General features: G+C 34.2%; 1 protein-coding gene across 1 annotated transcript; it reads right to left on the bottom strand.

Annotated features, from left to right (window-relative positions):
* Positions 1–377: 377 nt before the first annotated feature.
* On the bottom strand, positions 378–26,097 carry LOC132558536 (folylpolyglutamate synthase, mitochondrial-like). The gene is made up of 15 exons (XM_060223112.1): positions 26,026–26,097; positions 16,351–16,368; positions 10,879–11,010; positions 10,225–10,343; positions 9,824–9,938; positions 9,196–9,438; positions 8,511–8,588; positions 7,560–7,739; positions 7,018–7,045; positions 6,429–6,526; positions 6,220–6,272; positions 5,618–5,693; positions 5,218–5,281; positions 3,217–3,228; positions 378–1,219 (listed from the first exon to the last, which is right to left on the bottom strand). The coding sequence occupies exons 1-15, from the start codon at positions 26,095–26,097 to the stop codon at positions 630–632; spliced, it is 1,878 nt and encodes a 625-aa protein (XP_060079095.1). The 3' UTR covers positions 378–629.
* Between the last annotated feature and the right edge of the window lie 1,456 nt (positions 26,098–27,553).

The raw sequence follows: 27,553 nt of genomic DNA, 5'->3' as shown, positions 1-27,553 counted from the left end.
TGGTTTAAACCTAAGGCATCACCTTTCCTGGTTTAAACAGGTCCAAAGGTAAAAACTTTCCTGGTTTAAACCTAAGGCATCCCTTCACAGGTAAATCTTTCCTGGTTTAAACCTAAGGTATCCATTCACAGGTAAAAACTTTCCTGGTTTAAACCTAAGGCATCCCTTCACAGGTAAAAACTTTCCTGGTTTAAACCTAAGGCATCCCTTCACGGGTAAAAACTTTCCTGGTTTAAACCTAAGGCATCCCTTCACGGGTAAAAACTTTCATGGATGTCACATAACTACACACATCATTCTTTAATCTGAAGTCTTATTTGTGACATTTTATTTTCATGTTCATTTTCATTGTCAGTAGTCATGAAAACAATGGCTGTAATCACACCTGAAACATTTCATGTTATGCAGATACAATATTACCAGGTGAAGAAGTGAAAATTATACAAATTGACTGACAGGCTGAGAGTAAATTTCATGTAGATTACAGTTTTAGATGTCCAGTGACACATACAAAACAAAATGTTATCAGGACTGACTGCCCTACAACCTGGAATTACGATGTGAGCCACACACACATTAGAAGATGTATTCCAGACTGACAAATGTTTACACAAACAGCTATGCACTCATTAGTTGTAGTCTGGCCCAACGGCTCTAAGCACCCCGCCTACAAGATGAAGACTTCCTGTGATCAGGACCTGTATATGGGCAGGGTCCCTTAAGTCTTCAGGAATCTCATTTAAATCAAGTTCATTATCATCGACAACTAGTGGGTCACGACCTTGGGTGGCCCACTGAAGTGCATTATATATAGATGGAAAGACTTTAGAATTAACATCCATTTCACATGTTAAAGGACAATCACAGTCAATTTGTTCAGATTTCTGACTGGATGCATCAACAGATTCATTATTTATCACAGATTTGGAGAGGCTATCTTCATGATCACTAGAAACTTCATTTGGCAATCTTGAAGAATTCTGATTTCCTGATTGTGACATAGTATCGCCATTGTGGTTTGTTTTTAATCTCTTATTGGCCCCGTTTGTTTGTCCTTTTGAGTTCCTGTTTTGAAGTGTACGTTTAGAAGAAAAGTTGGTGATCCCATCTGTGAAAGCTGCCTCGGAGGTTCTCGACTGATAAACGTTTATCCAGCATTCCTTGTTCTGGAGACACCTGGAATGTTGGCTCTCTGTAGTGACTGTGTTGTTAGTGAGATCTACAAGTACATAACATAAAGTATTAGATTATATATATCTTAAGTGAGGCAGTATTCTTTTCACTGATTATGTTAAAAAAAAAACGTTCAGATGTCACAGAGTATAAAAAGCTCCATATAATTACTACAAAATGACACTATCAAAGTATATATATATATAATTTGTGTCAGTTAAAATACGGCATTTACTGACGGAGGGGCTTTACAAAAAGTATGGGTACAACATTAATTTTTTGTTAATGTACACCTGTATAATATTCTATATAAAACCCAACTTACACAAAGTGGAGAAAATCATACAAAGCATCCCAAAAGGTTAATTAGCTATTTTACTGATAAGGTTAATTTTAAAGGTATATTTGTCGCTATTATCAAGTATAGGATAAAACAATATAAAACAGACATACGCAAAAAAGAAAAAAAATGGTCAGAAAGCCTGAGAGTTAAGTGTTATCCATTTTGCTTCCATCTTTTATCAAAAATACAAAAATTTTGAACCACCACAAATTTTACTTGTCTACATTGTGTAACACTAAGGAATATTTTATATTTTTCTTACATAAAATCATCTTGCCATATCTCAGATCACAACAACCATCACAAGATTCTATTTCTCCTAAACAAAAAGCACTAATCAAACAGGAAGGCATATATTACTGAGAAGCTTGATGTTGATTCTTGTCGTAAGCTCATTTGATGTCATTTCAGTTAGAGAAGCAACAAATAATGTTTTTTTGAAGCCGACGACTGGCAAAACATAAGTTTGGTTCTACTTGTCAGTACTATGTATCAGTTGTCCCTGACCACATCTTCCTTTCGAATTCCACCAACACCAGGGCCTGTATTCATGAAACCATTCTCATGCTCACGCATAGATTTTGTGCTCGAGCAAACTTTTTTATAATTCACGTAAATCATATAAAATAATACACATGTCAAACATAAACATTGAATTTAGCTTTGACTTTGAAGTCCTTTCAAAACTGTTTTTAAATCTTTTGCAAAATCAGCCTTATCTATTAATTTTTAACTTAAACAAGACATAAGGCTTGACCACAAAATTCATGCTTGAGCGTGAGAAGAGTTTCATGAATACGGGCCCTGGTATCTTTATACTGATACTAGTTCTGTTACAATTATATGTGTAAAGATTTAATTTGACACCGACACTAAAGAACTATCTAGCTGTGGATATCATTGAGACACTTTGGTTTGGTAACTAGCAGTTGATACCATCACCTTGCAATACAAATCCATCACAATTCATGGCAATGAATTTATGAACAGATTACCTCAGCATTGAATGAATGTGAGTGGCACTGGAGTAATACTGGAGTGGATAGGGAGTGGCACTGGAGTAATACTGGAGTGGATAGGGAGTGGCACTGGAGTAATACTGGAGTGGATAGGGAGTGGCACTGGAGTAATACTGGAGTGGAATGTGAGTGGCACTGGAGTAATACTGGAGTGGAATGGAAGTGGTACATGGGTGGAATGGAAGTGGTGATTGAGTGGAAAATGAATGGCACTGGAGTGGAATGCCAGTAGTACTAGAGTGGAAATGAAATAGTACTGTGGTGGAATGGGAGTGGTCCTGGAATCAAATAGAAGCTCTGATTGGGTGGAAAATGAATGAATGGGTGGAATGGAATGGAAGTGGTGGTTGAGATTAATAGAATAAGATTGCCACTGGGACTGGACTGTCTGTGATACTGGATTTGAGTTGTAATAGACTTGAGTCGAAGTGGAATGTTATCAGAGTAGAGATGAGATTAACTGAGCTGGAATGGAGTGATAGTGGGTTGAATTGAATCAGGAGATCTGACAACAATTAGGGATTGAGTTGGAGATACTTTGGTGTGATAACATGATTGGAGCTGGAATAAAGCAAAATCTGTATTTGAGATCAGGCCTGATTTTCAAATCAGGAATTCTGATGTGGGTGCAGTAGAATGGTGTATTAGGAAAAAAAGCATAAAAGAAAGTGTTTCTCTTACCTCCATTCTTCCCTAACAAAATTTATAAAATATATCTAGTACAAAAGAAATGATCTACAAACTTGTGACAAACCTTAGCTCACTATCAACAAACCAATCAAACTTTACTTAGTGGGAACTTTTAATCTTCTACAATTTCGAATTAATCTAATCTTAGGTATAAATCACCAATTTAACTTCATCAAACTGGACAACAAGGTATGATTTACCTCACTTTAGGAAACAAATAAGTTATGATTTGCCTCGATCATTTTAGGAAATAAGTTATGATTTGCCTCGATCATTTTAGGAAATAAGTTATGATTTGCCTCGATCATTTTAGGAAATAAGTTATGATTTGCCTCGATCATTTTAGGAAATAACAAGGTATGATTTACCTCACTTTAGATCATTTTAGGAAAACAAGTTATGATTTGCCTCACTTTAGATCATTTTAGGAAATAAGGTATGATTTGCCTCACTTTAGATCATTTTAGGAAATAAGTTATGATTTACCTCATTTTAGGAAATAACAAGGTATGATTTACCTCATTTTAGGAAACAACAAGGTATGATTTACCTCATTTTAGGAAACAACAAGGTATGATTTACCTCACTTTAGGAAACAACAAGGTATGATTTACCTCATTTTAGGAAACAACAAGGTATGATTTACCTCACTTTAGGAAACAACAAGGTATGATTTACCTCACTTTAGGAAACAACAAGGTATGATTTACCTCATTTTAGGAAACAACAAGGTATGATTTACCTCACTTTAGGAAACAACAAGGTATGATTTACCTCACTTTAGGAAACAACAAGGTATGATTTACCTCACTTTAGGAAACAACAAGGTATGATTTACCTCATTTTAGGAAACAACAAGGTATGATTTACCTCACTTTAGGAAACAACAAGGTATGATTTACCTCATTTTAGGAAACAACAAGGTATGATTTACCTCATTTTAGGAAACAACAAGGTATGATTTACCTCACTTTAGGAAACAACAAGGTATGATTTACCTCATTTGGAAATAACAAGGTATGATTTACCTCACTTTAGAAACAACAAGGTCATTTTAGGAAACAACAAGGTATGATTTGCCTCGATCATTTTAGGAAACAACAAGGTATGATTTACCTCACTTTAGGAAACAACAAGGTATGATTTACCTTTTAGGAACAACAAGGTATGATTTACCTCATTTTAGAAACAACAAGGTTTTTAGGAAACAACAAGGTATGATTTACCTCATTTAGGAAACAACAAGGTTTTTACCTCAATTTAGGAAACAACAAGGTATGATTTACCTCACTTTAGGAATCAACAAGGTATGATTTACCTCATTTTAGGAAACAACAAGGTATGATTTACCTCACTTTAGGAAAAAACAATTTATGAATTATTTTATTTGAAGAGACAATCCTTTTTGATTATCTTGTGTTAGAACACTACCTGCTACAATATACCTCATTTCAGGTAACTAACAGTTATAATTTCTTATTTCAAAGGACAACTCGTTATAACTTATATATTTGAGGACTCTCAGTTATAATTGACCTAATTTTAGGAAACTACCAGTTATAATTTATGTTATTTTAGGGGACTACCAGTTACAATTTACCTTGGTTTAGGCGTAATATGTAAAACAGTCGACTACCAATCACAGAGTGTCTTGTTTACCAGGTATTTGACGTAATGGGGGTGTAATTGACGACAGTATTATGTGTTATCTACATCTACCTGCTATGTATAATGATATTTATACAAGTTTAACACAATAATAGTTAAAGGGGGTGTAATAGAAGACAGTAACATGTGGTATAAAAGAAAAATGTTTATACCCCTTACTTCTAAAACTGTATAAGTATGGATGATACCAGTACCAAAGGGCATACCCCTTGATGGAAATCATACACGATTTCAGATGTTAAATAATGATTGATTTCTAGACTAAGGAGTGCCAGAATGTAAACCCACGAAATCTTTGTTGTGGGATGAATGCGTCATACATACCTAAAGTGTTGCAATTGCTGAAGGCAATATTTGGACAGAATGCAGCCAGGTCAAACTGACAATCCTGAAATAAAAGTTAAATTAACACTCATCACTTTACACTGGACTATTACATAATAATTCACATCTTCACTTAATCCAGTTCAGGCGCGGTTAAAAATGTTCCAACTTCCATGTTACTAGAGATACATATCTATATAGTTGTCAATCTACACACAAATCATGTTAATCTGTATTTTCTCAGATGAGCAGAATAAGAATTTAGACATAAACAGTCAGTAATTGTACAATTTTTTCTAAACTTGTACTGATGAGAAAGAACTTTACATTCCCTTTCCACATTCATTTTTTATCTCTGTTCCAGAGGTCCAAAAATTGTAAACGTTATGTTGGTACTTACGGTAAGTGGTGTTATCAGGATGGATGGATCCCGATCTCCTGTTGTGTTAAATATAATCACCTTGACAACCTTTCCTCTGCACACAAAAGTAAACATTTTAACAGTATAATTCAACCAATCATTTCATATTATTCAACTGATCACTTCATATTATTCAACCAATCATTTCATATCATTCTACAAATCATTTCATGATATTCAACCAATCATATTATTCAACCAATCATTTCATATTATTCAACCGATCACTTCATATCATTCAACCAATCATTTCATGATATTCAACCAATCATTTTATTCAACCAATCATTTCATTTTATTCAACCGATCACTTCATATTATTCAACCAATCATTTCATATCATTCTACAAATCATTTCATGATATTCAACCAATCATATTATTCAACCAATCACTTCATATCATTCAACCCATCACTTCATATTATTCAACCAATCATTTCAATATCAAAACTTTTTGGGAAAGACAATAAAGAAATGAAAAATATAAATAATGAAAACTAAAAACCAAACAAAAGAAGCACTGTTGTTTTAAATGTCTCATTTGAATTTAAGTAACTGTAAAGTAAAATAAAATCTCTACCTTATAGTGTCAGCTTCTTGTTCAGATACAGACTGAAACCACTCAACACATTGCTGTAACAGAAAAACCATCTCGTACAGACGATAGTAATTACACTTAAAGTTATGACTTCAGGGACCAAAATACAACATAAAATGTTATAAGATTTTAAAATATACACCTTTACGGTATAGTAAATATACCTGTAACCATCTGTATGTAATATTTACCTCCATACTTTCTAAGGTGTGAGCTCCATCCAGGTAATAAGTCAGTCGGTGTTTTTTTATAGATTGATTTCGACCAGCCCACTTACACAAAGCTAGACCTGTAAGAGATTTAATCATGTAATTAAACCTGTACAGTTAGAAATAGATCTGTTCAAAACTTATACACAATTTTATACATCTGATAGCTCTGACACATAAAACAGTAGCAGGCTTCTGTTTTTAATATACTGGCATATACAGTTGTAGAAGATTCATGTTATTTTAACTACACACATAAAATAGTAGGACAGTCATCTCTGTTTTACCTACTCATACATAAAATGGTGGGACAGTCATCTCTGTTTTACCTACTGACACATAAAATGGTGGGTCAGTCATCTCTGTTTTACCTACTGACACATAAAATGGTGGGACAGTCATCTCTGTTTTACCTACTGACACATAAAATGGTGGGACAGTCATCTCTGTTTTACCTACTGACACATAAAATGGTGGGTCAGTCATCTCTGTTTTACCTACTGACACATAAAATGGTGGGTCAGTCATCTCTCACCACTATCAGATGATTGTCAGAAGAAATGTTACTTACCCTGACACATTTCTTCATCTCTGTTACACTGACACATAAAATGGTGGGACAGTCATCACACTCACATAAAATGGTGGGACAGTCATCTCTGTTTTACCTACTGACACATAAAATGGTGGGACAGGGTATAACTTGGCTTCTGGCCTCGGAAATGGAGGAGTGGATTCCATTTTGTACTACAGAAGTATGGAAAGAACTTTACTTACAAAGACATTAATTGCCCCGTTCTCTACCAAGTTATTGTATCATCAATCCTCTATCCAGTAATTATCTCCCTTCTTCTATACTCACTAATTACCTCCCCTATTCTCTTCCCAGTAATTACATTCCTTATCCTCTATCTACTAATTACCTCCTCTATCCCCTAACAAATACTTATATCCCTTATCTGCTATCCAACCTTCCCTTTAACCAGTTATCACCTCCCCTATCCTCTACCCACTTATTATCTACACCCCCACCCACCCTTTATCCAGTTATCACCTCCCCTATCCTCTATCTTATTACCTCCCCTTCATTTACCCAGCTATCACCTCCCCTACCCAATTATTACCTCTGCAATCCTCTTTCTGGGTACTGTCTCTCCTTTCCTCTATCCAGGTTTTAGAAAGCTGTATTGCCAGGGCTGCATTCACTTTCTGCATGTTACCTTCAATACCGAGTTCTAGATTTCTTCCCTGCAAATCTAAATCCTCCAAAGGTAGTATCTTGCGAAGAGGACTCTGTGAAGAAAAGAAACCATTCTCAAATAAAGTCCTTGGATGAAGTATTCAATGCTAGCCTTCTTCATTTGCTGTAATAATTTCATAATACTACCTTCTTAATACAAATAATAAGAATAAATGTATCTAAAATTGCACTCTCCTGAAGTATCTATAGATAAGAAGACTCACCCCTATCTCCTGTGCCCTCTCCTGAAGTATCTATAGATAAGAACACTCACCCCTATCTCCTGTGCCTTCTCCTGAAGTATCTATAGATAGGAACACTCACCCCTATCTCCTGTGCCTTCTCCTGAAGTATCTATAGATAAGAACACTCACCCCTATCTCCTGTGCCTTCTCCTGAAGTATCTATAGATAGGAACACTTACCCCTATCTCCTGTGCCTTCTCCTGAAGTATCTATAGATAAGAACACTCACCCCTATCTCCTGTGCCTTCTCCTGAAGTATCTATAGATAAGAACACTTACCCCTATCTCCTGTGCCTTCTCCTGAAGTATCTATAGATAAGAACACTTACCCCTATCTCCTGTGCCTTCTCCTGAAGTATCTATAGATAAGAACACTCACCCCTATCTCCTGTGCCCTCTCCTGGAGTATCTATAGATAGGAACACTTACCCCTATCTCCTGTGCCCTCTCCTGAAGTATCTATAGATAAGAACACTCACCCCTATCTCCTGTGCCCTCTCCTTAAGTATCTACAGATGAGAACAGTTACCCCTATCTCCTGTGCCCTCTCCTGGAGTATCTATACATAAGAACACTTACCCCTATCTCCTGTGCTCTTTCCTTGATAACCTGTAGAGCAGGTGATACTTGTGGTGCAGTGAAAGCTGGAACTCCTGACTGTAAATCATAAATAATGAGCACCTTAGATTTTTTTTGATATTGCAGCTAAAAATTCAGGTAAAGATACTAATAATTTAATATAACTACTCTACTTCTTCAATAAAATCTCTTTTTATCAAAACTTGGTCTTGTATTATGAATAAGTCTACTGCAGGATACTTAGATACCTGAGATCTACAATTTTGTTTTAGATTTTCTCATAAAACAGCATGGATATAACCAAATCTGTTGAGATGTTGATGAGTTATCACAAAATGTTTTAATATCATTGTCTGAATTAAAATTAGATCACCCTCTACTATTACTGCTGATGACATCACGTAAGGTGTAAAATTTTATGTTCTGTTACTATAGTGGAAATATAAAATAAATCTTCTGTGGTTGATTATGATATTTTCTGAAAACAATGATTTCCAAATGGATCAAGAGGTACATTAATTCTCTTCATTCTCCATCAGCGACCACCAAAATTAAGCGGTAGAATATGCCGTTTGACAACAGATGCACAAAAGGAGAAGTAGTTTATTTACTTTCCTACCAATTATAGCATAAACTCACAGGTACTTGATGCACAAGTCACAGTATATACAAACAGACCACTGACCTTGAAAATCCCAGATTTGTGCCAGGCTATCTTTTCAATGGTGTTTCCCAGCATGGCTGTGTGATCCAGTCCAAGGGAGCTAACTCCACATACCACAGGTTTTCGTACGAGGTTTGTACTGTCATACTGACCTCCAATACCGACCTCCATAATGGCCACATCAATCTTTTCTTGGAGAAACACATGGAATGCCATAATGGTACAAAATGCAAAGTAAGCTGGCATAGCCCCATCATGTTGCTGCTGTAATTGAGAGGAGATACAACATACTTTAAGGTGGTAAAAAATGGTTTTCTGTCTTGTTCTTGATTCAACCTATCAAACACACTGTAAACCTATACAAAATTTAACACATGCATATCAGGGATTCAATTTTGACTGATAAAATATATACACTTGACTCCACCTCATAAAAAAGACCTCTGAAATGTATATAATTTGATATGCCACTATTCACTGATCAAGAATGTTTCATGTTCATAAAACTAATTAACACATATTAGAGTGATATGGGAGTGAGTTTCCCCAATATCCCCTTCAAATTAATGTCATTAATCTACTTTCCAATGAGGTTTAATTCTATTAAGACCACGTAAATTGTAATGAATTCTCTGTACATAAGCCTTACCTTTGAGGCTTCTAGCTTGTGATATACATCCCAAAAGTAATGTGCAAATTTTTCTCGTGAAATTGGCATGCCGTTGATGCGAAATCTCTCCCGAACTTCGACCAAATGTGGGGAACTGTGGAAGGATAGCAGTTGTTAAATCTATATATAATCTATACATTATCTTAAGTAAATAATATTTCATCTAAAAAATTTGTGAATAAATCTATTGGATATGATAGTATCATTCACATTTCTAACTAGAAGTACAGGTTCTGATTCAAAATCCTTACATCTGAAGTGGTTCTGATTCAAAATCCTTACATCTGAAGTGGTTCTGATTCAAAATCTTTACATCTGAAGTTGTATCTAACATATGTACAAAAAGAAGATGGTGTTACACAGGTGATGAATCATCCTACCTGAAGAAGCCTGTGCTGTAGCCATACTGACGAAGGATACTTTCAGTGAAGGCACAAGTTGATCCCTTGCCCTTTGTACCACTGACATGTATCACATTCAAACTGTCAATATCATCCAGCTGTAACAGGTAAAAAAATCTTCAAAATCACAAAACGTTTCTTTTAATTGGCACAGAACATACAGACTTTTACTATATCAATGTCTTTACATCATCAAAGTCAAATTTTATAATTCCTAAACATTTCAGATTCTGTCGTAAAGAAGCATGGCAATCAATCCTTTTCACCCTAAATTTTCATAAAGGCTTGCCACCATGGGTATAATAATATTGTTATGTAATATCGTTCGTTGTGATTGGTTGTTCACAAAGAACAATGACCAATAAGATTTACTGATAGGTGATTGGTTGTTCACAAAGAACAATGACCAATAAGATTTACTGGTAGGTGATTGGTTGTTCACAAAGAACAATGACCAATAAGATTTACTGGTAGGTGATTGGTTGTTCACAAAGAACAATGACCAATAAGATTTACTGGTAGGTGATTGGTTGTTCACCAAGAACAATGACCAATAAGATTTACTGATATGTCATAATTAAAACTCATAATGTTTCTTAAAAATCCCTATTTCTGTGACTTTATGCGACTTACAGTAATTCCCACTCGCTCGGCATACTTGATCATGTTTGGGATGTTGAGGTGAGAGAGGGAGTTTCGTTCCTTACGGATTTTCTGTATAGTCTGTGCATTACTCTGGAGGGTGTTGAGCATCTTAACCGCCTCCTGGAAACAAACCACATAATCATCAATGACAGTCAATCTTTACTAAGTTAGATACATTTGTCTATGCTAATTTTCCTTGAACTGATACAAACAATAACACTGACTCTACAGGCATGTCATTATCATTCAAATTATTTCAATATCTGTGGTTAACATAGACAGCTATTAAAACCACGTATTTCATATAAATTCACAGATAAAGAACTTTGCCAACCTGAAGACATAATTTCATATTGTTTCCTTTTTCTTTAAAATGAACTAGAACTGTATATATGATAAAAATTAATCTAACTGATGCTTCATTACTATTTGCAGCACATTAACAAGCAAAATTTGGCAACTTAAGAATGCAACTGGATATCCCATAGACATACCACCTCAGCCTCTGGTTTGATTACCAAATTAGATGTGAAAAAGTCTCTTGTCATCATATGTTTTTTCTACCAGAATCTCTTGTCACCTGTCAAACCACATGAATTTTCTACCAGTATCTCTTATCACCTGTCAAACCACATTTATTTTCTACCAGTATCTCTTGTCACCTGTCAAACCACATGGGTTTTCTACCAGTATCTCTTGTCACCTGTCAAACCACATGGGTTGTCTACCAGTATCTCTTGTTACCTGTCAAACCACATGGGTTGTCTACCAGTATCTCTTGTCTCCTGTCAAACCACATGGGTTGTCTACCAGTATCTCTTGTCACCTGTCAAACCACATGGGTTTTCTACCAGTATCTCTTGTCACCTGTCAAACCATATGGGTTGTCTACCAGTATCTCTTGTCTCCTGTCAAACCACATGGGTTGTCTACCAGTATCTCTTGTCACCTGTCAAACCACATGGGTTTTCTACCAGAATACTCTTGTCTCCTGTCAAACCACATGGGTTGTCTACCAGTATCTCTTGTCACCTGTCAAACCACATGGGTTTTCTACCAGTATCTCTTGTCACCTGTCAAACCACATGGGTTTTCTACCAGTATTTCTATGACTATAAGTTGGAGAGTTTTTGATTATGAATATATTTGATAAATATCTATTCTATCATCTGTTCTTGCTGTTCCGTGCATGAATTACTTTATATCTAGAGCCATAAAGCTGTAATTTGTTTCAGCATAACAGCAGCTGATGTACACGTAAAGCCGTGAAACTGTCCACGAGTGTCTCATTACTAAACCAATACAGGAAAGCATTCTTATACAGAGCCACGAGATATAAAGTGTTTAACATAGAAAGTAATCACAGCGAAAAGATACAAGTTAAACAAGTGTCTTACAAACAAATGTTTACAAAACGTAAATAACCATTTCAAAATGTCCTTCCTCATGACATTCTATCTTCTTGGATTTTAGATAATGCATCACAACTGGCATGTATTTTGTCAAGGTCATCATTTCCAGGATTTCTAGCAGATTTTATATCAATATCGTTGACAATTGAATTAAATTTTCTTCTTGTTATGGAAATAAAATGTATAACCAAGTCCATTGTTAATGACAAAGATGTATACACCGACAGACAAATCCGGTTTAAAATTTGCATATCATCGGGGTGACTAGAATTGATAACATGAATACATTTATACACTTATCTTAAAGAAGATCACCTTTACAAATACTACACATGACAAGTGTACTTCACACAAATTCGACCTTAAATCCAGGCAGATGTTCATGCTTTCTACATAACTCATTGCTGAATATGATCTTCTCTTTTCCTGCTGGATAACTTTATAATGTCTGACCCGTCACCCAAACTTTTCTAACTTTGTCAACAGAATTTTCTGTATATACTACACAATAACTATACATATAGCAGTTAATAGGAGATCAGGTTACTGAGGTGAATTTTAAAAAGTAAAGTGACATACGTTCTAAACAAGTAGAGAGACATACGTTCTAAACAAGTAGAGTGACATAGGTTCTAAACAAGTAGAGTGACATATGTTCTAAACAAGTAGAGTGACATACGTTCTAAACAAGTAGAGAGACATACGTTCTAAACAAGTAGAGAGACATACGTTCTAAACAAGTAGAGAGACATACGTTCTAAACAAGTAGAGAGACATAGGTTCTAAACAAGTAAAGTGACATACGTTCTAAACAAGTAGAGAGACATAGGTTCTAAACAAGTAGAGAGACATACGTTCTAAACAAATAGAGAGACATAGGTTCTAAACAAGTAGAGTGACATACGTTCTAAACAAGTAGAGAGACATACGTTCTAAACAAGTAGAGAGACATACGTTCTAAACAAGTAGAGTGACATACGTTCTAAACAAGTAGAGTGACATACGTTCTAAACAAATATAGCAATATATGTTCTAAACAAGTAGAGTGACATACGTTCTAAACAAATATAGTAATATATGTTCTAAACAAGTAGAGTGACATACGTTCTAAACAAATATAGCAATATATGTTCTAAACAAGTAGAGTGACATACGTCCTAAACAAATATAGCAATATATGTTCTAAACAAGTAGAGTGACATACGTCCTAAACAAATATAGCAATATATGTTCTAAACAAGTAGAGTGACATACGTTCTAAACAAATATAGCAATATATGTTCTAAACAAGTAGAGTGACATACGTTCTAAACAAATATAGTGATATATGTTCTAAACAAGTAGAGTGACATACGTCCTAAACAAATATAGTGATATATGTTCTAAACAAGTAGAGTGACATACGTCCTAAACAAATATAGCAATATATGTTCTAAACAAGTAGAGTGACATACGTTCTAAACAAATATAGCAATATATGTTCTAAACAAGTAGAGTGACATACGTTCTAAACAAATATAGTGATATATGTTCAATATATGTCCTAAACAAATATAGCAATATATGTTCTAAACAAGTAGAGTGACATACGTTCTAAACAAATATAGCAATATATGTTCTAAACAAGTAGAGTGACATACATTCTAAACAAATATAGTGATTTACATTCTAAACAAGTAGAGTGACTTACGTTATAATCAAGTGTAGTAGTATACATTCCAAACAACAGTTTGCAGGAAGATAAGAAGCAGTGTGGTTGATTGAAAAAAAAAACAGCTTACTGTTATGTGTTATTAAAGGTTCAAAGATGCTTAAGAAGAAGGCTTCTTTTGTTGTCAGTCAGCTTTCAATGATTGCTCTAAACACTTCTACAAAATGAAACTTTATCATAATCTTTAACTAACCAATACCTCCATCAACCAATCAAATTTAGTTTGTCAATATCTATCTTACACCTGGAACAGTCATAATTATATCATATCTTCTATACTTTGTACAGGAAGCAGGCTTTCACAAACCATTACTGTAAAGATGAGTAACTTGTATGCAGAGAGTGGGAGATGAGTAACTTGTATGTAGACAATGGGAGATAAGTAACTTGTATGCAGAGAGTGGGAGATGAGTAACTTGTATGTAGACAGTGGGAGATGAGTAACTTGTATGTAGACAGTGGGAGATGAATATCTTGTATGCTGATAGTGGGAGATTAGTAACTTGTATGTAGACAGTGCGAGATGAATATCTTGTATGCTGATAGTGGGAGATAAGTAACTTGTATGCAGAGAGAGGGAGATGAATAACTTGTATGTAGAGAGTTGGAGACCAGTAACTTGTACTTAGAGAATGAAAAATGAGTAACTTGTATGCAAATAGTTGGAAACAACTATATGTTACATGTAGAGGGTGGGAAACAGAAAGTAGAAATTTCATTACTTGTATGAAGAGATTAGAAAACAAGCAACTTGTATGTAGAGTGGGAAATTAATTACTTGTATGAAGAGATGAAAAACATTGTACATAAAGTAAATTAATTACTTGTATGCAAATTTTACATAAAGTTTAATTACTTGGAAGACAACTATATGTTACATGTAGAGAAAACAAGCAAATTGTACATAAAGAGTGGGAAATTAATTACTTGTATGAAGAGATTAGAAAACAAGCAACTTGTATGTGGAGAGTGGGAAATTAATTACTTGTATGAAGAGATTAGAAAACAAGCAACTTGTATGTAAAGAGTGGGAAATTAATTACTTGTATGAAGAGATTAGAAAACACGCAACTTGTACATAAAGAGTGGGAAATTAATTACTTGTATGAAGAGATTAGAAAACAAGCAACTTGTATGTAGAGTGGGAAATTAATTACTTGTATGAATAGATTAGAAAACAAGCAAATTGTACATAAAGAGTGGGAAATTAATTACTTGTATGAAGAGATTAGAAAACACGCAGATTGTTAAACAGTGGGAAATAAGTAACCCACCTCAGTGCTATCAATTTCACTAAGATAGTTGGTGCTCATTCATTCATGTGCTTTCATTCAATGACAAGTGTTTCACCCTACATTTTTATTTTGTTTTCGTACTTATAACTGTTTATTAAAATAAAAAATATTATTAGTGTATAAAATAACCAAATATTTTTATTTATATATTACTTATTCACTGCTGTCATGCCATGCTATGAGACACGTATCTGGTAAACAACTAATGAAAATAGGGTCTAATTTTTTATGCACAATGTCTGCGTTTATAGATACACTGCTAAGTCAAACCATGGGATAGTCTAATATTTCATTTTGTCTCGTCGATTTCAACTTATCTGTGTTTTTCTGTATTTACTAATGCCCAAACATGATGTGATTTTATCGCAAAATATAGAATATACATAGATAAAATAGAAATCACATGCAGAATGAACAATTGTAACAAAAAAGAATAAAAGTCATAGAGAAAGTAAATCAAATTATGTAGAGTAATAAAAAGTTTGAGTATAAGAATGCACAACTTTACGTACAAACAAGCTATATGTAGGTGTATTACATCATGCTTGGTAACACCGATAGGTGAAAGAAAAAGCTCACAAAAGGGACACATACATTGTTGCCAAGATCCGACATGAAATGAAAACACTTAAAAAGTCTAAAACTACAACCGTTGTTAGTAAGCTAACCTCCCCACAACCTCATATCACCCACTAGGCAAATAAAGCAGGCCTTTATCACTGATTAACAACAGTATGAACAAAGAAAATAATAATTAAAAGAGAAAGAACGGGCCGTTTAGAGTTGGTAATTGTGTTGTTTTTATCAAGCAGAAAAAGCTAAAGGTGATTTCATGATGCAAGAAAAAATAACATATGAACAGGTTTGAAAAATAAATTTAAAACCAAAAGCCAAAAGATTCAAATGTGCAATATATCATAAATCAGAGATTTGCTATTGCGTGTTTTCAAAGTCAGTTTGAGACAGGCCTACACGCGAGAGAATTATTTGACACTTGGGGGTGACATCATGGAGGAGAACCACTCAAAATTGGTGCACTCACCTGTATTCTCCACCAAACCTACAGAAACACACAGGAGTGAATGGATATAGACAGAATGATTAAGATAAAAATGTCTCAATCACTATCCACATGGAAGGAACATCAACTCGGAAGAAAAACCATGAAACAAGATTGTCATGTATACCTTCATCGTCATAAGTATGAAATAGCCACTAAATTATAAGTTCAACAGAAATAATTAAGATTGAACAACAAAAAAATAACTGATAAAAATATTATATTTATCTGGCGAATAAGCCCATACCTGGTGATAAGCCCAAAAAGACCAACTCCATCTATTACGTATTTGTATAATAGCTAGCAATTTTCAACAAATACTCGTCCTGAATATAAAGAGCCCATCTCGTAACTTTGAGTCAGAAGGAATGGGTTGGCCCACTGGGCGTATTCCAGGATCAGCTCATACCAAATTAACTAGCAGTTTGCTATGAATCCTGTTTTTAAAATACTGATGGCAAGAAAGGGTAAAATAAAAATTGACCTGCACTCCAGAATAGTCAATTCCAACGAATCCTGAGATTCCAATCTTTTAAAACCTGTATTTCTGATGCTTTCAATGTTTCAAACATGTAATGATAGCAGATGTGCAAGCATTTGGATGATTTGTGTGTTGGCAAGAACGATAAAGGTGGCAAGAACAGGCTATAATACACGTTTGGGGTTTTAACTAACAACAATGGCAAGGACGACTCATTAACGCAATACAGAAATTCAACACGGTTTCATAATGATATAATCAGGGACGATGCTTTTGTCAAACACAAGATTAGCCACTGATATAGATCTACCTTGTTTATTGATGTGCAACTGTCAAAGCTTTAAATGGTAACTTTTCAAATACATTTAGAAAAACTGCATGCAGTATGCCAGTGATTGTCTGGAAAAATCTTTTATTGTTTGATGATTTCCTAATTTGAAAATAAGAATTGAATACAGTAAAGATTTAACAACAATTGTTTGGTCAATAGTAATAATATGCAAATATTACAAATCAATCTAGCAAAAATGTTAAATATGTTTATTTACGCGATCTTGGTTCTTATGTGTTTCTTTTTCAAAGTATTCCCAATTTGAGTAGACAATTATTCACGTAAGCAGTCATTGTCCTTAAAATGCAGGACTACTCTTTAAATGCAAGGCTGTACCCAACCTGACCTTGGGAACCAGATCCATCCAGTACTTCTATTCCCAATTTGAGTAGACAATTATTCATGTAAGCAGTCATTGTCCTTAAAATGCAGGACTACTCTTTAAATGCAAGGCTGTACCCAACCTGACCTTGGGAACCAGATCCATCCAGTACTTCTATAGAAATACAGTGGATGTATGGAACTGCTTGAATTCGAATGAAGTGTAAAAGGAAGGAGTAGTGAAAAACACCATGCCACTGCTGGGGTTCGGAGTAGTGACCGTTTAGACTCTAGCCAGACATTCTACAGTGTGAGTAAATGGAAATTCCCACTAACCATGACTTGTAAGGCATCCTGAACACTCAACTTCTACACAACTCCCTCCTTCACAAAGTTTTCAATCCCAAAGACAACAACAACCCAGATGCAATATCTCCAATTGAGCATCACAATCTAATTTAGCTTCTACCCTTGGAATGGCCAACAGCATCAAATCCACAAATTGTGACCAACATGACCAAGTGAACCAGACCCATCCAGTGCTTCTAAAGAAATAGCAACACAGCTGAAATGTGGAAATGCCTTAATTCCAATTTAGTGTAGTACAGACAAGTTTATGTAGTCTGTGATTTCACCAAAATGTTTGTTGGATGTTTTATCACTCAGGACCTTGTAGTGGTTTGGCTCTTGTATGTACCCTTAGTGGCAATGTTATTAGTACTCTGGAGGGGTCAGCCTAGTGTTTACTGAGGGACATTGTGCCTAGTTTGACATAGTGTTTGCTTTGGGTTGTTATGTTGGCCATCTTGTGAGATGAGCCATGGTCAAGTCATGTCATGCACAGTGATTGGTCGAGGCTTCAGTGGTGGAGCCAGTCACTTAGTCTTATGGTCACACAGAAGAGTTCCGAGTGGACTGAGGAGCAGGTGTTGTTTATTTCGCTCCGTTATATTTCTTGATTTTCTCGAAAATGGTGAACTATTTCATCATTAGTCTCGTAATGCTAGTGCTGGAGACGATATAGTCAATTTCTTGCGAAGATTTTAAGTACCAGTGGTAGTATCTGTGAAATCAGTGACAATTTATTGTGCAAAAAAATTCGTTGGATTATATATATAAAGACTGGTAAGTGAATATTTCGCACATTTTGATTGATCAGATATTATATGGACAGACCTGCATTTAATGAAAATATTTTCCGTCATTTAATTACGAAAGTCATTTCTTCTTTAATTTGAATAACCTAACAGTACAGTATGTTTTCAATATGTTCGCTTCCTATTTTATAACTAAGCGTGAAGAATGTTCAAAATCTGTAAAAGTGGTATGAAAGGAATGTGATTACAATTTTATCTACCTGTAAAAGGAAAAAGAAAAAAAAAAAAAAAGATGACGATGCCATTCTGATTTTGAAAACATGACAAACAAATACTTATAAATATAAAGCAAACTATTGCAGTTTAACAATATCTATTTTGTCACCAAGGAAATAAATCTGAAATTAATAATAATAATAATAACACTCAATAGTTTGGTGGTATGATAAAGCTTCTTTTAATCGTCCGGAATTGGTTTCGTCACCTTTATTATATGCGTATATCCGGTTTTGGTGTTTACTTCCGGTAAAGATGGTTGATGCGGAGTATGGCATGCACTTGCTCCTGGTTTGAGGGATATCATGTGGGTAATATACGATTAGATGGTCTATCAGCTCCTATTTGATGATTATTTGGTATATCGGATATCTACGGTACCATTTGTAAACAAACAAGGGGTCTCCCTCAGACCGGGAGCAATTGCCTGCTTGTTTTTTCTAGTGTGTGTGGTTGGTGGTGCGTCAGTATGTTCTTTTTGTCATTATTTTTTACTCATGAATGCTCTTACTTTCTACAACTTTCTTTTTCGATGTTTTCCTCAACTCTATATCTTATCTTGTATCTCTCTTTCCTCTGCCTGGGATGTTAACTAACTATAGAAAAAAGGTACAGTCTAAGTGCATACCAGGTATAAATGGCCCTCATAGTTGCAATAATAGTATATCTTATACTCAATACTTACCTTTGACTCGGGTTATTTTATGTATGAAACTAGATAACATTGGTAGGCTATATTATGATCAATTTTACCCAGGCCCAAGTTATATTTGCTTATTATTGGCTCAGAATTATGGATGTTTTTATAGTACACACAGTTGTTAAGTCTAATGCATTAGACCAATACAGATAATATGGAATCTATTGGTATATTAGCAGCTAACTGTCAAGGCTTGGGTGATCATAACAAAAGAAAAGATGTTTTCTCATTTTTACGAAATAAAAAATTTAATATTTATTGCATTCAAGAAACACACTTTACTACTGAAATGGAAAATTCTGTAAGGTCTGAATGGGGTTATGAATGTCTTTTTAGCTCTTACAGATCAAACTCAAGAGGGGTGGCAGTATTAATTAATAATAATTTTGAGATGCAGGTAATTAAAGAGAAGAAGGATAATAGTGGAAATTTTTTAGCATTAGATATGTTAATAGAGGGTAAAAATGTGACTTTGATAAATTTATATGGTCCAAATACAGATAGTCCACATTTTTATGAACAGGTAGTTGATGTTGTGAATGAGTTTAATAATGAATTCCTTATTATATGTGGGGACTTCAATCTCGTACTTAATCCTGACATAGACTATGATAATTCTTATAGACAAGTAAATAATCCAAAAGCTAGGGACAAAGTAATAGAGATGATGAACGAAATAGGGTTAATAGATATATACAGAGGTCAACACGAAGACTCTAGAAGATATACTCGGAGAAGAAGTAATCCAAGGAAACAAGCTCGACTAGATTTTTTCCTTATTTCCGAAAACATGCTGCCCAGTATTCAGAAATCAAGCATAGACCCTGGTTATAGATCTGACCATTCAATACCTACAATATCTTTTAAGTTTAATGTTTTCAAAAAAGGAAAAGGACTATGGAAGTTTAATAATTCTTTACTTCATGATATAGACTTTCTGCAAATAATCAACAAACACATTACTGATATCAAGAAGCAGTATGCACTACCTATATACAACCTAGATGCTATTCAGACAATACCAAACAGTGATATTCAATTTACCATCAATGGTCAACTTTTCTTAGAGACACTGCTGCTTGAAATTCGAGGAAAAACCATATCATTCTCTGCATATAAGAAAAAACTTCAAAACCAGACAGAAAACAAACTAATAAAACAATAGAAACCCTAGAATCTAGTGATAACATAGATTATACAGTATTAGATTCTAAAAAAGAAGAATTAAGAAAAATTAGACAGCATAAACTAAAAGGAAGTATTATTAGATCTAAGGCAAAATGGACAGAGGAAGGAGAAAAACCATCAAAGTATTTTATTAACCTTGAGAATAGAAATTTTACTTCAAAGATAATTCCTCAGATAGAAAAAGAGAATGGAGAAATTGTAAGGAAACAAGAAGATATTTTAAATGAAACAAAGCTTTTTTATGAAAAACTTTATGCAGGTGATAGTTGTAATGTTCATGATATGAATTTACAAGACTTAAGTGAAATGAATATTCCAAAACTTAATCAATTTGAATCACAAAGTCTAGAAGGTTTACTAACTATTAGTGAGGCTTCTCAAACATTGAAGAAAATGAAAAATAATAAGAGTCCAGGCTCTGATGGTTTCTCTGTAGAATTTTTAAAATGTTTTTGGAAAGAACTGGGTGATTTTGCTGTTCGATCAATTAATTATGGTTTCTTCAATAAAAAACTTTCTGTAACTCAACGCCAAGGAATTATCACTTGTTTACCAAAAGGAAATAAACCTAGACAATTTGTAAAAAATTGGAGACCAATTTCACTGCTAAATGTAACATATAAGATAGCAACAGGCTCAATCGCAAATAGAATTAAAACAGTCCTAAATAAATTGATAGATTTAGATCAGTCTGGTTTCATTGAAGGTCGATATATAGGAGAAAACATCAGACTCATTTATGATACAATGCAATTTGCAGAAGAAAATGATATACCGGGTCTTCTATTAGTTGTTGATTTCGAAAAAGCATTTGATTCGGTTGATTGGAAATTTATTGACAAAGTACTTGACTTTTTTGAGTTTGGTGAAGATATTAGGAATTGGATAAAACTTTTTCTTACTCAACCATGTTCTTCCAATTAAACCTAGGAAAAAATAAAATTTCACTTAAATGTAACATATAAGATAGCAACAGGCTCAATCGCAAATAGAATTAAAACAGTCCTAAATAAATTGATAGATTTAGTTCTTCTATATTAATCATTTATGATACAATGCAATTTGGGAAAATGATATACCGGGTTTCTATTAGTTGTTGATTTCAACATTTTTTTGATTGGAAATTTATTGATTACTTTTTTGAAAGATATTAGAGGATAAAACTTTTTCTTACTCAACCATGTGGGGGGAATAGAGATTAAAAGAGGGTGTAGACAAGGGGATCCAGTTTCCCTTTACCTATTCATTTTATGTGCAGAAATCTTAGCAATAAGATTGAGAAATAATGAGAATATAAAAGGTATTCAAATAGAGAATACACCTATTCTTTTATCACAGTATGCAGATGACACCTCTATCATTTTAGACCGTTCCAAGAAGTCGCTAAAAGAAACCTTACCTGAATTAAATGATTTTGCTAAAATATCCGGTTTGAAAATAAATGCCAGTAAAACCCAAGTTATCTGGATTGGAAGTAAAAAATATAGTCAGGAAGTCTTTTACCCTGAACTCAATCTACAATGGGGAGACCATAAGTTTACCCTATTAGGTATTGATTTCCATGTTGATCTACACAGAATACCAAAACTGAATTTCGATAAAAAACTTGTGAAACTTGAGGCAATTATCAAAAGCTGGAGTAGGAGAGCCTTGACTCCATTTGGGAAAATACATGTTATGAAATCGCTTTTAATTTCACAATGCAATAATCTTTTTATATCAATACCAAATCCAAATGAAAGCTTCCTAAAATGCATTACCACTGAAATATACCATTTTTTGTGGAACAGCAGAAGGGATAAAGTGAAAAGGGAGGTAATTACAAAACAATATGAAGAAGGAGGACTTAAGATGTTAAATCTGGAAAGTTTTGTCAGATCTCTGAAGCTAACGTGGGTAAGAAGACTATTAACACAAAGTGGAAAATGGCAGATTTTGTTAAATACAAAACATTGATATAACTATGTTAATGAGTTGTGGACCACAATTTATAAATGAATACCTCAAAATATGTAAAAATCAGTTTTGGAAAGATGTCTTTAAAGCTCACATAGAACTTAGCCGGACAGAGGAACTTTTCTCAAATAAGACAACATCAATATTAAAAACACCACTTTGGCATAACAATAAGATAAGAGTGGGGGACAAGACGCTTTTTTATAAGAAATGGTACTCCAAAGGGGTTATGATAATTAATGATTTGATAAAGGATATTAATTCAGGAGTCTTCTATAGTTTTCAGGAATTTGTAACCAGATATGGCGTGCCAACTAATTTTTTAGAATATCAGGGGGTAATTCATATTGTTAAAAAGCTTATTTCTGACACAGATATTACCAATCATCCAGTTGTATACCCATATTTACCAAAGGCTTTTGAGATTTACTTTAAAAATAAAAAAGGATCAAAAGATTTTTATCTTTTATTATGTCACAACAATACATTGTCTACAGGTAAACAAAAATGGAACACCATGTTTGAATACAGTGACGAAAAATGGAAACAAATATACAAATTGCCTTTTAAAGTAACAAAAAATACCAAATTACACTGGTTACAGTATAGGATAAATCAGCATATTTTAACTACTAACACTTACCTATCAAAAATAGGGATAGAAAATAGTTCTTCCTGTTTCCAGTGTGGAACAGAACCAGAAACAATTATTCATGCCCTATGGGAATGTGAAAAAGTTTTTTACAGAATTTTGAATATCTTGTGGACAGTCTTTCAATACCTTTTGCATATAATAAAAGAATCCTTTTTATTTGGAATATTGAATAGGAACAATATCAATTTTGTAGTGGACAACACAATAATATTGATAATGAAACAGTATATAGCTATAGCTCTAGATGTTTAAAAACGGAATTATCTATTCATGGTCTCAAGAATCTAATTAAGGAAACATATTGTGTCCAGAAATTCATAGCTACTGGAAAAGGGAATCTGGTACTGGATGAGTTTAAAAAAGTATGGAGGAAATAGGAAAAGTTAATTGAGATAACTTAGCATCATAAATTTGTGTTTCTAGTATGTGGTTATACATTCCCAGGCAGCTCCCTCTTAATTTCTCTCTCTCTCTCTCTTTCTCTCTCTCTCCCTCTCTTTCTCCTTCTGAGATATATTCCTTTTATGTAGTTATGTGTATTTGTTCTGTGTTTTTTGAGTGGGTGAAGTATGAGTGATAATAACATGTAAGAATGTTTGTATAGGTGTAGTACAGGTAAAGAATGAGTGAATATGTATACATAGTGGAAAAATGAGTGAACACGTCCTTCAGGGGAGTTTGTATAGGTGTATGATACATATATGAAGAATTAGTGAAAATGTAGTGTATGAAATATAAGTGAATCAATCTTTTATGAGTGTTTTTGTTACATAAATGAGGTGCAGGTGAAATATGAGTGAATGTAGTATAGGTGAAGGATGAATGAATATATCCTATATAATTAATATACCAGTTGGGAGTGTTGTATAGATGAAGTGAAGGTGATGTATGAATGTAGGTGTATGATGAGTGACTGAAAGAAGAAAAGCTGAATGGGATATAAAATATAAATGAGAAAGTGTGGTATGTTTATTGTCTTGCAATGTATCCTGTTTGAAGAAAAAAATAAAAAGTTACAAAAAAAAAGAAAGAGTCTTATGGTCACTGTGTGAGAGTGTTTGTTGAACCATGGTTTTTACTGGCGGAGATTTGGTGAGTTTCAGTGGGTTTGCAGCAACAGTCACCGACACTTTGAAAATGAAGCGTTGGGGAAACAGACTTAAGACTTTTATTGCTAGTTATGAAATGTTAGGCCTATTTAGACAACTTACAATCCGAAAACAGAATAACATTTCTGTTGTTTACAGTCATGTCTTAAATTTCTCCAAAGTAAGTAAACTGTAGATATACTCTAAAACCAGGACATGGAGTGTGAATTCACTTGTTATAAGTCTATAGACTAGTTTTACCATGGAGTCTATACACAGAGCTACGTAATGTTACATTTATAGTTTTCTATAGAAGAGGGTGGATGTTAAGCCCATCTCAAAGGCAGATTGTTGTTCTATTTGACAGCATTGGATTTAGGCCGGTATTAACAGTAGCCAGTTTGAACAACAGTAATAAGGGGGAAGTGCACTGGAACCATTATTTTGTGGGGCGTCTGTCAGATAAAGTCCCTTTAGAGTTTTGTTCATTTTTCTATTTAGTTTATTTTTGTTCAAGTTTTAGTGTATTATATTTTCTACTGTCTTTACTCCTACATTAACTTATTTCTCTTTGTCAAGTTATTTACTTGTGCTATTGTACTACATTAAACTCTTGATAAAACTAATGAAAGTTAAAATTTGGTGTTGTGGATATTTCCTAACATTACAACAAATCAAAGGCAAAGAACCCAAAAGCGTGCTTGGGAGTTGACTTTTGGCCACCATTTTATCTCTAGATATCTGCTTCAGGCCACTAAAATTACACAACAAGAAGTCCTTCGTGTGGCAAACCCCGCCTACAGAACCTACCTACTACATAAACTGGTGCAGTGACCAGGATTAGTCTATTAGTAAGAACAGATACCTGAATTAAATAAAATTGCTAGCAAATATGAGTTCCCACATAGACACATTTATCGACAAGTATTATGTGATTAGAGAAGGTTGTAGAGAGCTAAGGTTGCTAAGTGATGAAAACCTTGCTAGAGCCCTGCATATCAAAAATAACTCTATCAGGGGGATTTTTTTTATACTCGTCGATTTGAATAGTTTCATAGGAAGGAAGAGTGAAAAACAACCTGCCACTGTTGGGTTTCAATCTAATGACCCTTCAGTCTCAAGCCTTTATACTCTACCACTTGACTAAAGGGAAATTCTCACTAGCTATGGCTAGTAAGGTGACCTGTACACTCAACTTCTACAATAGTAAATGTAATGTCAGTTAAACGATATGAGCATGAAATAAAGATTGCAAAAATCAAGCACAAAAATGTTGTTTTTAAGAAAAAATGAGCAACAATGTATGTTTTATATATCTTCATATGACGAGCTGTCAAAAGATTGTAAATGCTGTAAATATTTCATGTCTAAATAAATCCATGTGATACCAAAAATTGTTTACGACGGATGGACGGGCGCCGGACGACTTGAACAGTGTATCGTCTGCTGATGGTGGACAAAATCCGGTTGCCACCGTAAATAACCGTGGAGTATGTTGCACATGGTGTTGTCCAATCGAAAGATAAAAAGTAACGTAAATCATTTTAAATTAATATTTTCTTACCTCGTATTTCTTACTAATGTCACTGGAGACATTTGCAGCTAGTTTGGGAAGAGATCTCACCATGTTATTCATTTCCTATAAATCCAAAACTGTAACTGTCAAAACGATGTGTTCATCCCGCCTTCTGCTACGCGCTCACACGTGTTTAGTTGCAAAGCAAATGAACGACTGAAGAGTTCTGATCTCTTTATATACCCCCCATATGTCAAGGGAGGTTACTCTTGAAGAAAAATATAAAGTACAACATTAACACAAAACTATTCTACGTTGAGTTTTAGTTTATATACAGATAGATTCGGCTGAATATTTTAGTGACATAACGACTCATACAAGATTATGGGGGAAATCCTAAATCTATATATAAATGTATTGTTTATGTTGCATCGAAGTCAAGTAAGGCGTAATCAAACGCACCGTTTCCTCCTATCCAATCACAAATCAGAGCGCCGGGGTCTTTACATTTATGCGGACAAACCGAACAGGCCATAAACTTGCAACTTGTGTATTTTCATAGTGTAGAAAATACCGACATATCAACATATTTTTAATTCAAACTCAAATTCGATAAAACTTTGGCGAAGTATGATGGGAACGTTACAAGGAGAAAAGACCAGGCGTTCCAGAAGAGTAAACGTCTTTTGCTTTCTGATAAATCCAAGTAAGTAACGTGACATTCAAGAATGAGTGTCAACAAAAACGGAACCTCGGCACAAACAAATCACCGTTATCATATAACTTGACAGAAAGCTGTTCCTGTGGGTTTTTTTTATGTCATCCTCGTTACTACATGGGTTACAATCACATTCCCTCTTTGCACCCCTTGCATCATGTCATGACAAAATTGAAGGTTCCATGTACGACACCTTGTGGACATGACGAAAAGACTAGTTTGATCCTTTGATATACATCTCGAGGTCACATAACGGTATAATTGTATAATTGTGCACCAGTCTGTGATTGGTCAGCTTTATCCATTTGAAACCAATCAAATTACCCTTGAGTTTGGTTTCAATGTTGGAAAAGTTAGAAGTAAACAGCCGATGTAGAAGTCTATCTACGTGCCTTTGATTTTCAATCTTTGGTCATTGTTCATAAATCTCCTGTTATTTAAAGAAAAGGCGTTATCAGTGTATCTGGATATTAAATTGAAGGATGTTAAAAGGTCGTTGTGACATGTTTTGGTAGCTCTTTTTTCCTTGTATGAAGACAAATACAAGTAGGCCATGTGTAGAATTACAACAAGAACTTTTTTTCAAATAAATAATCTTAGCTTCATTGAAAATGCATGGTTATCAACTGAAAGAATTTTATTTACCGAAAACTGCATGTTCTTGCATTGACTGAGAACATCTTTTTAAAGAACTGAAATACTGTTTCTGAATAAGTAAACCGAGTATTGCCATAAACTATGAAAAAGAAGGGGGAACAACAGTAATGCACAAGTTTTTGATATAAAATTAAAATATCTATAGTCCTTGCCTGACTTTTGTACTCATTTGATTAACAAATAATAATAAACTGACAAATC

The sequence above is a fragment of the Ylistrum balloti genome, unplaced genomic scaffold, assembly GCF_031769215.1.
Source record: "Ylistrum balloti isolate Yb309-2 unplaced genomic scaffold, AGI_CSIRO_Ybal_v1 Utg370794, whole genome shotgun sequence".
Lineage (NCBI taxonomy): Eukaryota > Metazoa > Mollusca > Bivalvia > Pectinida > Pectinidae > Ylistrum > Ylistrum balloti.
Note: the sequence above shows the minus strand (reverse complement) of the source record. Positions and strands in the feature narration are given on the sequence as shown.

Excerpts from the sequence above, each read along its gene's own strand:
- LOC132558536 (XM_060223112.1), bottom strand. The coding sequence starts at position 26,097 with ATGAATAACATGGTGAGATCTCTTCCCAAACTAGCTGCAAATGTCTCC. Across the intron at positions 8,589-9,195 it reads ACAAATCTGGGATTTTCAAG|TCAGGAGTTCCAGCTTTCAC; the intron begins GTCAGTGGTCTG and ends TATGATTTACAG. Across the intron at positions 7,740-8,510 it reads AAAGAGCACAGGAGATAGGG|AGTCCTCTTCGCAAGATACT; the intron begins GTAAGTGTTCTT and ends TTTTCTTCACAG.